Source organism: Felis catus, chromosome A1 (assembly GCF_018350175.1).
Source record: "Felis catus isolate Fca126 chromosome A1, F.catus_Fca126_mat1.0, whole genome shotgun sequence".
NCBI classification, from domain to species: Eukaryota; Metazoa; Chordata; class Mammalia; order Carnivora; family Felidae; genus Felis; species Felis catus.
In genome coordinates this window covers 117,088,662-117,105,666 of record NC_058368.1, presented here as the reverse complement: position 1 = coordinate 117,105,666, position 17,005 = coordinate 117,088,662, and the positions used below count along the sequence as shown (strand labels likewise).

Genomic DNA, 17,005 nt, shown 5'->3' with positions numbered 1-17,005 from the left:
GATGAAGAGTTTGGCCTGGCTTGGTAGGAGCTGAGCATCATTTTATTGGAGACTAAAATATCTAATATTCATATTTTTTACTTGTATCAGTCAGGATAAGCTAAGTAGTTGGAGTGACAAACTTCAAATCACAGGAAGTTAAGATGAAGAAGGTCTATTTATCACAGGTATACACATCAATGTAGGACAACCACAGGGCTCTTTCTTGGTGTAGTTATTCAAGCAATAAGGTAGAAGGAAGAGTCACAATTTCAAAAAATAACTTAGAGATCTGGAAATTCTTGCAATGCCATCGGGAGCTTTCCCCAGGGAGAAGCACATATTACCTTCATTTACAATATATTGGCCAGAACTAGTTACCTAGACCCACTCGGTCATAACCAGGTCAGGAAGATCCGCTCTACCAACCGCCCAAAAGAAGAGAGGAACTAATTATTTAAACAACAGAACTAATGACTACCATGTTGCTTTATTTTCAAATAAATGTATATTAAATCTTTATAAAATCACACTGGCATACCTGTTCTTTATAATATTCCAATAAAGAAATAAACCTACCTCGAGTAGGTTGGGGTCTCCTTTCGTTTCCAGTAAATCTTGAGATACCAGGAAAGACTCGCTTTTCCCACAGCTTTCTCCGCTGAGGAGCGTGTCGGCATAGTTGGGCTGCGGGAAGATCACGTGACTCTCCCGGGAGTCCGCCCTGAGGGAGACCTCCTGGGAATAGGTCTGCAGGAAAGTGCGCACCCCATCCACGCCCACAAAGTGCGTGGCGGGCACGCCAGCCAATCCAACCCCCGCAGCCTGGAGCAGACGGGACGAGTGCCAGCGCCTCAGCCTGAGTCCCAGCAGCACGATCACAAAGGCCAGAAAGATGCAGGAGACTGCAGCCACCGCCACCACCAGGTACAGTGTGAGGTCAGAATCGTCTGGGTCGGCGGCGGTCCTGATGCTGCCCAGATCGGCCAGGACGTCTGGGATGTTGTCAGCTACGGCCACGGTGAGCGTGACGGTGGCCGAGAGAGGGGGCTGGCCGTGGTCTTGCACAGCTACCACTAGGCTTTGCTTGAGCGCATCTCTGTCCAGCAGGGCCCGTGCAGTGCGCACCTCGCCCGTGTGCAGCCCCACCGTGAAGAGCCCTGGCTCGCTGGCCTTGAGTAGACGGTAGGACAGCCAGGCGTTCTGGCCAGAGTCTCTGTCCACCGCCACCACCTTGGTCACCAGGTAGCCGGGCTCTGCGGATCGGGGCGCCAGCTCCACGCCTGTGGAACCATCAGTGGGGAGAGCGGGATACAGGATTTCTGGAGCATTGTCATTCTGGTCCAGCACGAATATGCTCAGTGACACATTGCTGCTGAGGGGTGGGTTCCCACTGTCACTGGCTGTCACCAATAGCTGCAGGTCTCTAACCTGCTCGTAGTCAAAGGAACGGAGAGCATACAGGACACCGGTGTCGGAATTGATGGAGACATAAGTGGATAGAGGCGCCCCCTGGATGGTATCCTCAGTCAGTGCGAAAGTGATGTGGGCGTTCTGGATGCTGTCGGGATCCTGGGCGGTCACACAGAAGATGGAAGCTCCCCTGGGATTGTTTTCGGGAATGTAGGCTGAATATGAGGCCTGACTGAAAGCAGGTGGGTTGTCATTGATGTCTGCAACATGCAGAGTGATATGAATGTTCGTGGACAGTGGGGGGCTTCCTCCATCTGTGGCTCTGAGAGTGATGTTATATTCAGACACCTGTTCACGATCCAGAGATCTGGCTGTCACTAAGCGGTAATACTGGTCTATTGATTTTTCTAAATTAAATGGCACATTTCCCAGGACAAAAACTGTGACTTGTCCATTTTGCCCAGAATCTCGGTCATGCACATTGATAAGGGCAATTTCTCTTCCAGCAGTAGCCTCTTCTGGGACTGATTCAGTAAGAGAAGTGATTGTTACTTCTGGGGCATTGTCATTCACATCCAGAACTGTGACTAAAATCTTAGCTCTTGAAAGGAGACCAGGTCCATCTTGTGCTTCAATTTTAATTTCATAGAACATAGCATCCTCATAATCTAGACTTTTTAATATTGATATATCTCCAGTCACTGAATTGAGATAAAAAATCTCAGCGACTTTCCCAGGCATTTTATCTAGAATATAGGACACTTGAGCATTGAATCCTTCATCAGGGTCAGTGGCATTCACTGTGAGCAGTGTGGTACCCACTGGCAAGTTCTCTTGAATACTTAATTGATACTCAGATTGAGTAAATACTGGTGGGTTGTCATTTGCATCCAAAACTATCACTTGGATGTACAAGTTGCCAGAGTGGACAGGATTCCCACCATCAGAAGCAATGAGGACAAGCTGATGAACTTTCTTTTGTTCACGGTCCAGAGCCCTCTCCAACACCAGCTCTGGGTACTTGGTCCCATCAGAGACATGCTTCACAGTCAGAGAAAAGTAGTCATTGGGGTGGAGATGGTAGTTCTGAAGGGAGTTCATGCCCACATCTGGGTCAAATGCAGTCTTAAGTGGAAATCGAGTTCCAGGAGCCGCTAGTTCGCCAATTTTTATTTCCAATTTCTCTGTTAGAAAATCAGGAGCATTATCATTAATGTCTTTAATTTCTATTTCTACTTCAAAAATTTTCAATTTGTCTTCTACAAGGACGTTAAATTTTACAAGACACAGCGCGCTCTGAGCGCAGAGCTCCTCCCGGTCTATCCTGCTTGCGGTGACCAAGCTGCCGCTTCGCGGGTTCAGAGCAAAGAGCTGCGTCCTACCTCTAGAGATGATGCGGACTCCACGCTCCGCCAGCTCCCAGGGCTCCAATCCCAGGTTCTTGGAGATGTTGCCCACAAAGGAACCTTTGTCCAGTTCCTCTTGCACTGAGTAGTGGATCTGCCCGGATCCAGTCTTGCATAGCGTCCACAGAAGCACAAACAGCAGGGCCAATCCTCTGCAGTGTCTGAATCTCAGGTATTTAGTCATTTCTTCTTTGGTGAATTATTTTCTGTGAATTCCGTTCCAACTACCCACGACGGACTCAAATCTTATTTGTTTTCAAGGAACTAAGCCTTTTATGGTCCTATTTTATGGGTCACAGAGCTGGTTGACTGACAGGATAAGCTTTGTAGCAGCTCGGATCTTCTGGAGTCTGATTGACTGGTTCTTTGCTTTTTAGGAACAAGGAAATGGTGGACAAGCTCGCCAGCCCCGTTTTCCTCCTTGAGTGGTCAGCAGCGACACTCAGAGGCCTAATGGTTTACTGCACCCTTTCAGATAAACCCAAGTTAGTGATTTTTAAGTTTCCCAACACCCGAAATCTTCTGTATCAGAGGTAATGGGATTGGTGTCTATTTCACACAGTTCAATTGTTATATGTTAAAGTATGATATATGTTAAAGTATGTTCCTTAGGAAGCCATGCTCTAACCTTAAGACCACTAATATTGCTTCAAACATGCTGGAGTTACTGTTTTGAAATGTTCAAAGTTTAAAAACCACACAGAAATATCAGCTATATTTATAGGTTATACTCATTAAAGTTTGTCCTTGATAGCCTGACATCTTAGTTTCAATATCTGTAATTGAACCCATTCATTAAACATAATTGGGTGTTAGACAATATGTGAGGATTCAAGGTAAATGATATGAACATAACCACTTCCTCCCCAAAGCTAGGTAGATATAAAATCAAACAAGGAATTCCAGTGCACTGAGATAATTACCATAATGGAAGAAACCAAAGGTAATGGGAGGGCCTCCAACCTGGCCCTGGAGGTTAGCAAAGGCTTTCCCAAGAAACATGAGAAAAGTGGATCAGGGAAAAGGCCTGGATATGAGAGACAACAGTATGGCAATTTCTAGATGTGAGAGAGAAATCACACAACTTCAGAGTACTGGAAGTAGTTCACTTTGTCTAAATCTAGAGTAAAGGTGGTTTTTAAACACCAAAACTGAAACTAGTAGAGATAAACTTTTGTTTTATGTTCCAGAAACCTTTTCTCTGTATTTGTTTTCCTCTCCAAACACAGAAATAGAAATATATTTGTCATTTCAATTATGCAGTGTTATAAACTTATCCATAAGGCATTTATTCTTGTGAAAAGATACTATACACATTAAAAGAAACTTTGTCTTTAATTTTCCTCAGTTTAAACTTTATTACTTAGAAGTAAAGATGTTATGATGTATTATTCCACAGTGAGTTCCAGTTTTAGCTCATAGAGAATTATGTAATAGTAATAAACACAAGAGACTGCATTGACTCAGATCAACTCTCCTCAAATGCCCTAAAATATAATAAAAAATCACAGCACCTTGAAAGATGATAATACCATTAAATACAATACTCAGTATATGATTGCTTCCAAATCACAATTTAAAGTGATCCCAGTTACATAGAATATTAGTGTATTTTTTTGTTCTTCATTATTAAATTTTTTTAACGTTTTTATTTTTATTTTTGAGACAGAGAGAGACAGAGCATGAACGGGGGAGGGTCAGAGAGAGAGGGAGACACAGAATCTGAAACAGGCTCCAGGCTCTGAGCTGTCAGCCCAGAGCCCGACGCGGGGCTCGAACTCACGGACCGTGAGATCATGACCTGAGCCGAAGTCAGACGCTTAACCGACCAAGCCACCCAGGTGCCCCTGTCCTTCATTATTAAAAACATAACTGAAACACTAAAAGCCAACATAGAAAGAGGAATGAGGAAGGAAGACAGTGGTTGTGAGGGAGACTGAAGTTAGGTGAAGGATTGGAAATATTTTTAACAGTTGTTCTGAGAAGGAATCTTTGAGAAGAGAGATATATAAGAAGGATCTTTAAGGGCTATTATTTGATATAGCCTCTGAATCCCTTGAGGACATATTATTTTTAAAGATAAAAATTAAATATGGTTTCCAGATATGAGAAAATAAAAATATCAAAGAGAAATGTGTTTACTATTGCACTACCCATTTATTATAGAGCAAACAAGAATTCAATCACTTCATCAACCAACACAGAGCTACTTTAAATACTTTTTTTTAAACATTTGTTCATTTTTGAGAGACAGAGGGTGAGTTGGGGAGGGGCAGAGAGAGAGGGAGACACAGAATCTGAAGCAGGTTCCAGGCTTTGAGCTGTCAGCACAGAGCCCATTGCAGGGCTCGAACCTATGAACTGTGAGATCATGGCCTGAGCCAAAGTCAGACACTTAACTGACTGAGCTACCCAGGCACCCCAACACAGAGCTACTTTAAAAGTCAGTGGGATTTTTAATTACATGGAGATACCATGACATACTTTCCTAAGACACAGTGAACATATATATTTCTAAATTTCCATATTTTAAATAGGGAAGGTCATATGAATCAAATAAAATGAAGAAACTCACTGTCAAACTGAAGGAAAAATATTACAACTGAGTGAAGGCATTAGACAACTAGTGTTTCATTATTCATAGGTTAAAATATAAAACAAAACCCTTGAATTTTAAAGCACTTGAGTAAACATAAAATTCAGACTTCCTTTTTTTTTTTTTTTAAATAAACTCTACCACCATATGGAGCTCAAACTACCCACCCCAAGATCAAGAGTAGCATGCTTTGCTGACTGAGCCAGCCAGCCGCCCCTCAATCTTCATATTTTTAATAGAGAAAGAATTATTGATCCAGGTAGACAAGAAGATTTTCCCAGGGAGGAGAAAGAAAGTATGAGAAACCAGATACACCATTTCCTAATGCAATGCTCTTTGATAACCTAAATATAATATTCACCCATTACTAACTCCTGATTTAAATTCATGATACAATGATTCTAGCCTCCTCTTCCCCCGTACAAGGTGTAAACACTTAGAACTACTGAGAAATAATTCACCAGGACTCATGTCCTTAAAAGGGATATATTGACAACTAAATATGCAAAACAGAAAACATGTGGTAAACAATGGAGGCAGCGGAGTAAATAAACATATCTATTTATTTTAGCAATGCCTCATAAGTATACCGTGAAGGGAGTTTACCTTGGATGTTTCTTCTCCTTTGTCTTCAAGTAAAGACTGAGGTGATGATAGAAAATCGTTTTTCTCACAGCTCTCCTGGCTGAGGAGCATGTCGGCATAGTTGGGCTGGGGGAAGATCACGTGACTCTCCCCGGAGTCCGCGGTGAGGGAGACCTGGTGGGAATAGGTCTGCAGGAAAGCCCGCACCCCGTCCACGCCCACAAAGTGAGAGGCGGGCACGCCCACCAGCCCGCCTCCTGAAGCCTGGAGCAGACGGGATGAGTGCCAGCGCCTCAACCTGAGTCCCAGCAGCACGATGACAAAGGCGAGGAAGACGCAGGAGACTGCGGCCACCGCCACTACCAGGTACAGTGTGAGGTCAGAATCATTTGGGTCGGCGGGGGTCCTGGTGCTGCCCAGATCGGCCAGGACGTCTGGGATGTTGTCGGCTACGGCCACTGTGAGCGTGACGGTGGCCGAGAGAGGGGGCTGGCCATGGTCCTGCACCACCACCACCAGGCTCTGCTTGAGCGCATCTCTGTCCAGCAGGGCCCGTGCAGTGCGCACCTCGCCCGTGTGCAGCCCCACCGTAAAAAGCCCTGGCTCGCTGGCCTTAAGCAGACGGTAGGACAGCCAGGCGTTCTGGCCAGAGTCTCTGTCCACCGCCACCACCTTGGTCACCAGGTATCCGGGCTCTGCGGATCGGGGCGCCAGCTCCACGCCTGTGGAACCGTCGGTGGGGAGGGCGGGGTACAGGATTTCTGGTGCGTTGTCATTCTGGTCCAGCACGAATATACTCAATGACACGTTGCTGCTGAGGGGCGGGTTCCCATTGTCCCATGCAGTCAACCTCAGGTGCAAATCCTGGAACTGCTCATAGTCAAAGGAGCGCAATGCATACAGGACGCCAGTGTCAGAGTTGATGGAGATGTAAGAGGACAGGGGTGCATCCTGAAGAGTGTCTTCAGTCAAAGAGTAAGTTACATGGGCATTATCATCACTGTCAGGGTCATGGGCCACCACAGAAATGATGGAAGCACCCCTGGGATTGTTTTCAGGAATGTAGGCAGAGTAGGACATGTGAGGGAAGGTGGGTGGGTTGTCATTAATGTCTGCCACCTGCAGCGTAATGTAAGCATCCGTGGACAGAGATGGTTTTCCTCCATCTTTAGCAGTCACAGTGACGTTGTAAGAGGAAAACTGTTCCCTGTCAAGGGCTCTGGTTGTAACCAGTCGGTGGTAATTGTCCACTGATCTTTCTAACTTGAAAGGAAGGTTCTCTGGGAGTGAGCATGTGATAAATGCATTCTGCCCAGAGTCTCTGTCATGTACATTAAAAAGTGCAATTATGGTTCCTGGAGGAGAGCCTTCAGGAATTGAACTGGTAGAAGATGTCATGTAAAATTCTGGGGCATTGTCATTCACATCCAGAACAGTCACAATAACCTTTGTTCTGGTCAGAAGGCCCGGACCATCCTGAGCTTCAATATCAATTTCATGGACTTTGGCATCTTCATAATCTAGACTCTGTATGATTGTTATATCTCCAGATGTCGACTCAAGCTCAAATATCTCTGAGGTTTCTCCAGGATTTTTCTCTTGAAAATATGCTACTTGGGCATTGTATCCCTCATCTGTGTCAGTGGCGGTGACTGTGAGTATCCGGGTACCTACGGGCATACTCTCAGGAACACTTACACGGTACTCAGGCTGTGTAAATATAGGTGCGTTGTCGTTCACATCCAGGACAGTCACGTGGATGCGGGAGGTGCCAGATAGGACCGGGCTGCCCCCATCCAAAGCCACAAGGACGAGGTGGTGAACAGCCTTCTCTTCGCGGTCCAGGGCGAGCTCCAGCACCAGCTCAGGGTACTTGTTCCCATCCACTCCGCTTCGCACAACCAGGGAAAAGTGGTCATTTGGGTTCAGTTCGTACTTCTGAAGTGTGTTTTCTCCTACGTCTGCATCGTGCGCACTCTTTAGAGGAATTCGGAATCCTGGCGTAGTGGTTTCACTGATTTTTAGCTCTAGTTCATCTACACCAAAGCGAGGGGCATTATCGTTAATATCTGTTATTTCCACTTCTACTGAATAAATATTAAATTTGTCTTCCAGGAGTATGTTAAAATTCACCAGGCACTGCGCGCTCTGAGCACAGAGCGCCTCTCGGTCTATCCTGCCTGCGGTAACCAAACTGCCGCTTCGCGGGTTCAGAGCAAAGAGCTGCGTCCTACCTCTGGAGACGATGCGGACTCCACGCTCTGCCAGTGTCAGGGGCTCCAGCCCCAGGTCCTTGGCGATGTCGCCCACGAAGGAGCCTTTGTCAATCTCTTCTGGCACAGAATAGTGCATCTGTCCAGCTCCGGCCTCCCACAAAACCACCAAAAGAAAATACAGCCGATCAAGCCTTCCGCGTTGTGATAACTTTTGCAGAGCCGCCATTTCTTCTGCTGCAATCTTTTCTCCCAGGCAACTTCCAGCATCCAGTTTTATTCCTCTGTATTCCTCAGGGTCTGTGGGGATCAGCATTCACAGGACCCAGGTCACTGCAGAGAGAAATTCGGTCTGCTGCATTTTTTTTTTCCGCCCGGAAGCTTGGGGGCCAAATACCCAGTCCTTCTGTTGTGGGAGCCGGAATGTTGGACTGGATGTGTTGCAGCCTTTTACTTCTTAGGTGGTCAACAGCGACGCTCAGAGGCCTAAGTAATTTCTGCACCCTTTTAGGCAAACCCAAGTCATTTCTTGCTTGTTAGCTTTGTGACTTTCAAGTTGCTTTGAAGAATCTTAAGAGTTTTACCATACCTTAGAAGTAGCTCTTTCAAGTCAGGAATCTTTTTCTCAGGATTAATAAGAATGTGTAAACAAATGTGACCTTGATAGTAGTTGGTAGGAAAGTATGCCTAGTGAACACTAAAGGCATTAATCAAGGCTGCCACTACCCTTGCTCCAAATATCTTCAACTTATTTTATATTCAAAGGCAATAAGATCAACTTTAGAACATTAGCTAATTTATCTTCTAAGGCTATACATTTTGGATTTCTGTGCTTCATGGCTTAGGATTTAACTTCAACATCTGTATTTTAAAAATTATCAGACACTACTGTATACCTGACACCAATGCCTGATTGATGCTGGAGAAAGAAATGGTGAACGTGATGAACACAGTTCTTGTTCTCAGGGAGCTTACAGGATAGGAGAGGACACAGGAAAGTAAACAGAGTATTTCAATACAATATGCTAACTGATACAAAGGTGGGGACCACTAGGCAATGAGAAGGGTGGGTCAATACTTTTCCAAGACATTATTGAAGATGACTCCTAAAGGGTAGGAATGGGTCAAGAAGAGGCTGGAGTGGTGTTCTAGAACCTCAGTACCAATGCTTGGAGGTGAGAGCAAGAATGGAACATTAAGGAAATTGAAGGAGGTTTGTTCTTTGTTCTTCTTGTTCAAGATTGTTTTGGTTATTTGAAGTTTCTTGCTACTTTGTATGAATTTTAGAATGGGCTTTTTTCTATTTCTGCAAAACAAGTCATTGGGGTTTTGATAGGGATTGCATTGAACCTGTAGATTGCTTGGGTGGTTCTGTAAGTTTTTGATAGGTATTCTTCAAGTTAAGGATATTTTCTTCAATTCCTAGTTTTCTAAGATTTTAATCACATGCTGAATATTCTCAAGAGCTTTATTATGTCTCTATTTAAATGAATGTATGGCTTTTTATCTTTGATCTCTTAATATGGAGTTTTGCCTTATTAGATTTTCTTATATTGGAATATCCTTGCATTCCTGAAATAAACCTTAAGTCATAAGCTATAAACAAAGCTTTTAAATATATAGTAGGTAGGGTTTGATAATATCTTAATTAAGATTTTGAATCAACGTTCTTTTTAAAAAATATATTTTTTAAGTAATCTCTATACCCAATGTGGGGTTCAAAATCAAGACATCAAAATCAAGATTCACATGCTCTTCCAACTGAGCCAGTCAGGTGCTTCTAAATCAACATTCTTAAGTGAGATTGCCCACTTCTGTATCACTTCAGTCTGTTTGCCTTTGGGTTTCTTCCGTGTTGAACTTTTACCATTTTTACTTTTTTTTTTTTTTTTTTTTTGAGACAGAGCTGGGGAGAGGGACAGAGGGGAAGGGAGAGAGAGAGAAAGAGAGAGAGAGAGAGAGAGAGAGAGAATCCCAAACAGGCTCCACACTCAGGGCAGAGCCCAACTCAGGGCTGGATCCTATGACCTTGGGATCATGACCAGAGCTGAAATCAAGAGTTGGATGCTCAACCAACTGAGCCACCCAGGTGCCCCCAATTTTACTTTTACCCATTCCTCTGAGAATGGAAAAAATTGCAAACAATTGATATCAACTCACCTTGTTTTCTAGTAGGGCCTCCACTTTTTCTTAGGTTTTTAAAAATATTTTCATCAACATTGTTTTGATGCTTTCAAGTCTCATTAAATAATTGTTCAACATCCCTTATTGTAGCTCTCTAAAGATTATCTGTTCTTTGTCTTTGACAATATCTAGTTTTACTCTGTATATTATTTCCCGCTCATTCTTCTTGCTTTTTATCAAGTTGTTTTATTTTTTCCCCAGTTTCTCTTGCTTTTCTTTATCCTTTTCCAAGACTTTGTTTTTAATCAGAATTTGGGGTTTTCTTTTAAAATCTTTAAAAAGAATTTTAGCCATGACATCTGCCTACTGTATATTAGTCCCACCATTGGACTTGACAGAATTTTAATTTCTTCCCACCAGTTTCAGTATGACTTTTACTGTCTGCTTCTATTGTTAAAAAAAAAAATTAATGTTTGTTTATTTTTTTTGAGAGAGAGAGACAGAACACAAGTAGTGGAGGGGCAGAGAAAGAGGGAAACACAGAATCCTAAGCAGGCTCCAGGCTCTGAGCTGTCTGCACAGAGCCTGACAAAGCAGGGCTCAAACTCATGAGCTGTGAGATCATGACCTGAGCTGAAGTCGTATGCTCAACTGACTGAGCCACCCAGGCGCCCCTCTATTGCTTTTTCATTAGCATTCTTCCTTGTTTGCATATCAATAATTTATACTCTTACCTTGGTTATTTGTCCTATTATTTTCTTTAAGTTTATGCTGATATAATGTGGGTTTTTTTGCCTTGTTTCTTGAGTGGCTTGCTAAATTCACTTATTTTAAATAATTTGTTTTGTTTAACTTTTAGTTATTGTATTTGTCAATAAATTTACCCCTAAATACTCTTTTAGCTGTATTCCACAATTTTAATAATATTTTAATTTTTGTTCCTTTCTACAGTAGTTCTTATTTCCATTGTGATTTTCTTAAATCCAAGAGTAATATAGGAGTATAGATTTAAATGTCCAAACTTTTTTTGTTTCCTTTTACTATTTTTAAATGTTTGCTTTGTAATTTTTCCAGCTTTATTGAGGTATAATAAATAAAATTGTAAGATACACATAGAAGCAAAATTTTTCATTAATAGGAGCTGAGAAAATCCAGAATTGAAATAACTTATATTATTAATAGAAAGTATACTCCAAACAGATAATAAAAATAAAAATCAACACTTAGACATACAACAAGAATCAGAGAAAAATTTTTAAAGCCTTCAGAGAGAAAATGGAGATAACTTAAAAATGACAATTTGTTGAAAGTATCTCATTAGCAACAATAACTCTAGAAGACAATGTGTTTCAACATTTTGGTTTGTACATTTATTTTAAGTGGAAGAGTATTTTATTTTATTTTACTTTATTTTTGAAAGAGAGCATGAGCAGGGGAGGGGCAGAGAGAGAGGGGGACAGAGGATTCCTGTCAGTTCTGTGCTGACATCAGCAAGCCCCCAAGCCCAGATGCGGGGCTCTAACTGAACAACCATGAGATCATGACCTGAGCTGAAGTGAGACACTCAATTGACTAAGCCACCCAGGTGCCCCAGAAGAGTTTTTTTTTTTAATTGGTATTTTTCTTCTACTTTCTCTCCCATTCTCCCTCCCTCCTGGGTTCAGGGATTTGTCTCAAATGGTTTTGAAATTATTCTATCCCAGGTCCCAGGCCATAAGTAGGTCTTTTAGTGGTGTGCAGCTGTAATACTATGAATATTACAACTCAAGTCTAAGAAATTTAGTGTTCATTTTCTGAAGCCAGCATCTGGATCTACCTCTCTCCCTTGGTCTGCAGGTTGCAAAAAGTTGTCACCACAGGAATTGGCAGGCAGCCAATTTGAATTAGCTCAGGGGCTGAACTGCTTATTTTAGATTCAAGTAGTATGTGCGGCTCAGGTCCCTTGTTTAGCCCAAAGCACTTTGTTCCTGTTATAGTGCTGGAACAACCTGTTGACCTTCAATGTCTGCATCTAAGCCAAGCCTAGAATTTCCACAGCTTTAGCCTGGCTCACCACTTTCTTTTCCATCTTTGGTCCATTAATATATTTATCTTTTATTTGTGCCTTACCATGCTTTGGCTTTCTTCTTTTTATATTTGGTATATCTCTTTAATTTACTGGAGCAGAGTAAGTATATCAAAGGATGGACTGACTCATCTATGATACATTTCCTGTGAAGAGTTAACACACACATTAAAATGAAATATATTCTTAGTTTGTGTCAGTTGTTTCCATTATGGGCATAATATACAAGATAGGAGGCTCTGAAACTATTTCTCAAGTTGCACAGTAAATTTTCCATCGTTCACTTTATTACCTCATTTCATAAGTTACTTAAACATCTAGTGTATTCTTCAGCATGCATAAAATATCTAAAAATAACAGACTATGCAAAGGGCTAAGATATTCAACAAAAATTTACAACTTACATAGATTTGTATAATTTAATCCTAACACAGATAAAAATATTACTTTAGACAATCTTTACCTCTTCAAACGTCCCCAAATAAAATAGCACTTTGACAGACAACATCTATATTAAATTTAGGGACAAATTAGTATTTGTAACTGAGAAAAATTTGAAAACACTATTAGTCACATAAATATTGATGGATCTTTTATAGTTAAACCCTATCCTTGCCAGGTAAGAGAATGGTAAACTCAGAAAAATAAGATTATTTGGCCAGAGGAAAGCAAGAAAATATTAAAAGTCAGATCTTCTTGTTTCTGATGCAGTGCTCTTTCCACAACCAACATAGCATCTCACACAATACTCATCTCAATCACCTACATTAGAGTTAATTTACAGTTTCCTTTTCAATGAAATAGCAATTATAATTATACCTGGATATAAACACACAATGATAATTTCCCAGAATTTGTAAACAGAAATCTACAAAGCTATGTGGGAAATAGAACTGTTAGTAGTAAAAAGTGAAAGGTAAGTAAACTCTGTAATTATTTTTATCTAGATAAATTTACAAAACGTTTACCTGAGAAAATGCTTCCTTTTTGCCTTCAAGTAAATCCTGAGTTATCAGCAGAGGCTCGCTTTTCCCACAGCTCTCCTGGCTGAGGAGCGTGTCGGCATAGTTGGGCTGGGGGAAGATCACGTGACTCTCTCGGGCGTCCGCCCTGAGGGAGACCTCCTGGGAATAGGTCTGCAGGAAAGCCCCCACCCCGTCCACGCCCACAAAGTGCGTGGCGGGCACGCCAGCCAATCCAACCCCCGCAGCCTGGAGCAGACGGGACGAGTGCCAGCGCCTCAGCCTGAGTCCCAGCAGCACGATCACAAAGGCCAGAAAGATGCAGGAGACTGCAGCCACCGCCACCACCAGGTACAGCGTGAGGCCTGAGGAGTCAGGGTCCGCTGAGGGCTCGAGACTGCCCAGGTCTGCCAGGACATCTGGGATGTTGTCAGCTACGGCCACGGTGAGCGTGACGGTGGCCGAGAGAGGGGGTTGGCCGTGGTCTTGCACAGCCACCACCAGGCTCTGCTTGAGCGCATCTCTGTCCAGCAGGGCCCGTGCAGTGCGCACCTCGCCCGTGTGCAGCCCCACCGTGAAGAGCCCTGGCTCGCTGGCCTTGAGTAGACGGTAGGACAGCCAGGCGTTCTGGCCAGAGTCTCTGTCCACTGCCACCACCTTAGTCACCAGGTATCCGGGCTCTGCGGATCGGGGCGCCAGCTCCACGCCTGTGGAACCGTCGGTGGGGAGCGCTGGGTACAGGATTTCTGGCGTATTGTCGTTCTGGTCCAGCACAAACAGGCTCAGCGACACATTGCTGCTGAGTCGGGGATCCCCGTTGTCATACGCCATCACTCTCAGATGAAGGTCCCGGAACTGTTCATAATCGAAGGATCGCAGGGCATATAAAATGCCAGTGTCTGAGTTGATGGAAATGTAGGAGGATAGTGGCGCCCCCTGAATGGTGTCCTCTGCCAAGGAGTAAGTGACTAGTGCATTCTCATTGGTGTCAGCATCCTGAGCTGTCAAGGAGAAGATGGAGGCACCTCTGGGATTGTTTTCCGGAATGAAGATAGAGTAGGAATCCTGGGGAAAACAAGGGGGGTTGTCGTTGATATCTGTCACTTTCAGTGAAATGTGGGTTTCCGTAGATAGAGTTGGAATTCCCTTATCTGTTGCTGTTACTGTGATGTTGTACCTGGAGGTAAGTTCTCTGTCCAGTGTTCTTTCTGTCACTAAATGGTAATAATTATCATCTAACTTTTCTAATTTAAAGGGTAGATTTTCAGGAATGGAACATGTAGTGTCACCATTGTCTCCAGAGTCTTGGTCATGCACACTGATAAGAGCAATGATAGTTCCAGGAGGAAAGTTTTCTGGGACTGCAGTGGTGACAGATGTCATGGTTACCTCTGGGGCATTATCATTTATGTCCAGAACTTTGACTAGCACCTTAGCTCTGGCCATGAGGCCTGCACCATCCTGAGCTTGAATTTCCATTGGATAAATTTTGTATTCTTCAAAATCCAGGGATTCTTTATTTGATATTTCTCCTGTGTCAGAATCCAATTGAAATATCTGGGCTATTTTCTGGTCTATATTGTGAAATGAGTATGTTACTTCCCCATTGGCTCCTTCATCTGGGTCAGTAGCTTTTACCGTAAGCAGCCGAGTGCCCAGTGGCACATTTTCCGGGACACTCATGTGGTACTGTGTTTGAGTAAATGCTGGAGGGTTGTCATTTGCATCTACCACCTGAACATGAATGCGGAGGGTTCCTGAACGGACTGGGTTGCCCCCATCAGAGGCGGTGAGGACGAGGTGGTGCACAGCTTCTTCTTCCCTATCCAGGGGACTCTGTAGCACCATCTCTGGGTATCGGGATCCATCAGATCCCTGCTGAACATCCAGGGAGAAATGAGGGTTGGAGCTTAGCTGGTAGTTCTGCAGTGAATTCATACCAACATCAAGGTCTTGCCCAAAAGGCAGAGGGATCCTGGTACCTGGAGTAGTTATTTCATTCATTTTAAATTCTACTTCCTCTAACTGAAATTGGGGAGTGTTGTCATTAATATCAATTATTTCCACTTCAACAGGGTAAAGCTTCATTTTATCCTCTACCAAGATGTTAAAACTCACCAGACACCGCACACTCTGAGCACAGAGCTCCTCCCGGTCTATCCTGCCCGCTGTGACCAAGCTGCCACTTCGATGATTCAGAGCAAAAAGCTGCGTCCTACCTCTGGAGATGATGCGAACTCTGTGCTCCGTGAGCTCCTGAGGTTGTAACCCCAGGTCTTTGGCGATGTTGCCCACAAAGAATGCTTTGTCTGTCTCTTCTGGCACCATGTATTGGATCTTCCCGGCCCAAGCTTCCAACAACAGCCCCAGAAAAAGGCACAGCAGGAACAGTTCACTGCAGCTGGGCTGCTTCCCCCGAATCACCATTGCTCTCTCCTTTCGTAGTTTTCTCCCAGTCTGGTACCAACGGTATTGTTTCTCTGTTCTTCTAAGCCCAAATTAACTGAATTTTCAGGAGATTTCAGAGCGGAAAGTGGTCCAGAAGTAGGGTCAAGGAAGCTTCAGGGAGGTTGTTTTCAATCTGGCGGTGATGGAGGTTCTAAGAAGCTTTTTAATTTTTTTCCCTTTGGGGATGTGTGAGTGTGTGCGCGCGCGCGCGCATGCTGCCTCTCTCTCTCAGACTGGTGAACAGCGGCGCCCAGAGTCCTCACCAGTTACTACACTCCTAGGTAATACTTAAACATTCCCTTCTCATTAACCTGACCTATCTTTCCTTAAGTCTTAGTTTATTGTCAAGGAAATAGTTAAGCATTTTACAAAATATGTATGAGAATTAGAAAGTACTATTTTTATTTAATCACATCTAACTGTTGCTAAATTGCGATATACAGTAGAATCCCCCTATTTCCAAGCTATCTGCTTTCTATGTGTTATTCATGATATCACAGTGACAAAATCATACCTCCATTATGCTACTACAGCTTGACCATTTGACAGTTTCTCAGGCCACACAGAAGGGCAATTGTCTTTTGACTGGAGGATGAAAAAAACTGGAGGATAAGTAAACTTTTAATTTTTTTCTTTTAATGTTTATTTATTTTTGAGAGAGAGATAGAGCAGGGGAGGAACAGAGAGAGAGATGGGGGAACAGAGGTTCCAAAGCGGGCTCTGCACTGACAGCAGCTTGCACAACTGCTAGCCCAATGTGGGGCTCAAAGTCAGGAACCTTGAGATCACAACCTGAGCCAAAGATGGTCCCTCAGCTGACTAAGCCACCCAGTTGCCCCAAGGCATAAATAAACTTTTAGGATGTAAGCTAGACATTTAAAAATTGGACTGTCCCATTTCATTTCCACTGTGCTTTGAATATCAGAAACCTTGGAATTTTAAAGAACATGTTTTATCCCTAACCTTATTTTTCCACTTTTCTGAAGTTTTTGTATTATGTAGATTTTAAAAGATCTTTAATTCACTCAAAGGTAATGTATTTTGAATAAAATAACACTGGGCTCTTAGAATTTACTGGAAAATGTCATATGAGTATCTAATTTAAGACTTCAAATTTAAGAGACATAAGAGGTAGTGATATTCTTCTTCAAAACTGAAAAGGACATGGCCACATCTTTATTTTTAGACAGGCCATTAAAATAATATGCATTCTC

The 17,005-nt window shown here is 43.1% G+C and overlaps 1 protein-coding gene across 8 annotated transcripts in view; it reads right to left on the bottom strand.

The window, feature by feature from the left end:
• LOC101100942 (protocadherin gamma-C4) overlaps positions 1 to 17,005 on the bottom strand; it is a 175,264-nt gene that overhangs the window by 148,799 nt on the left and 9,460 nt on the right. For 2 of the 8 annotated variants that reach the window (XM_045039899.1, XM_045039900.1), the window contains exon 3: positions 13,350 to 14,408. The exons of 1 other annotated variant lie outside the window; for it this stretch is intronic. In XM_045039899.1, coding sequence (XP_044895834.1) covers positions 13,350 to 14,408 — 1,059 coding nt within the window. Of the gene's footprint in view, positions 1 to 558; positions 4,507 to 6,000; positions 8,509 to 11,860; positions 12,528 to 13,349; positions 16,512 to 17,005 lie in introns of those variants that run through there. 5 more of the 8 variants (XM_045039894.1, XM_019833483.3, XM_019833431.3 and 2 more) reach the window with 5 other exon arrangements.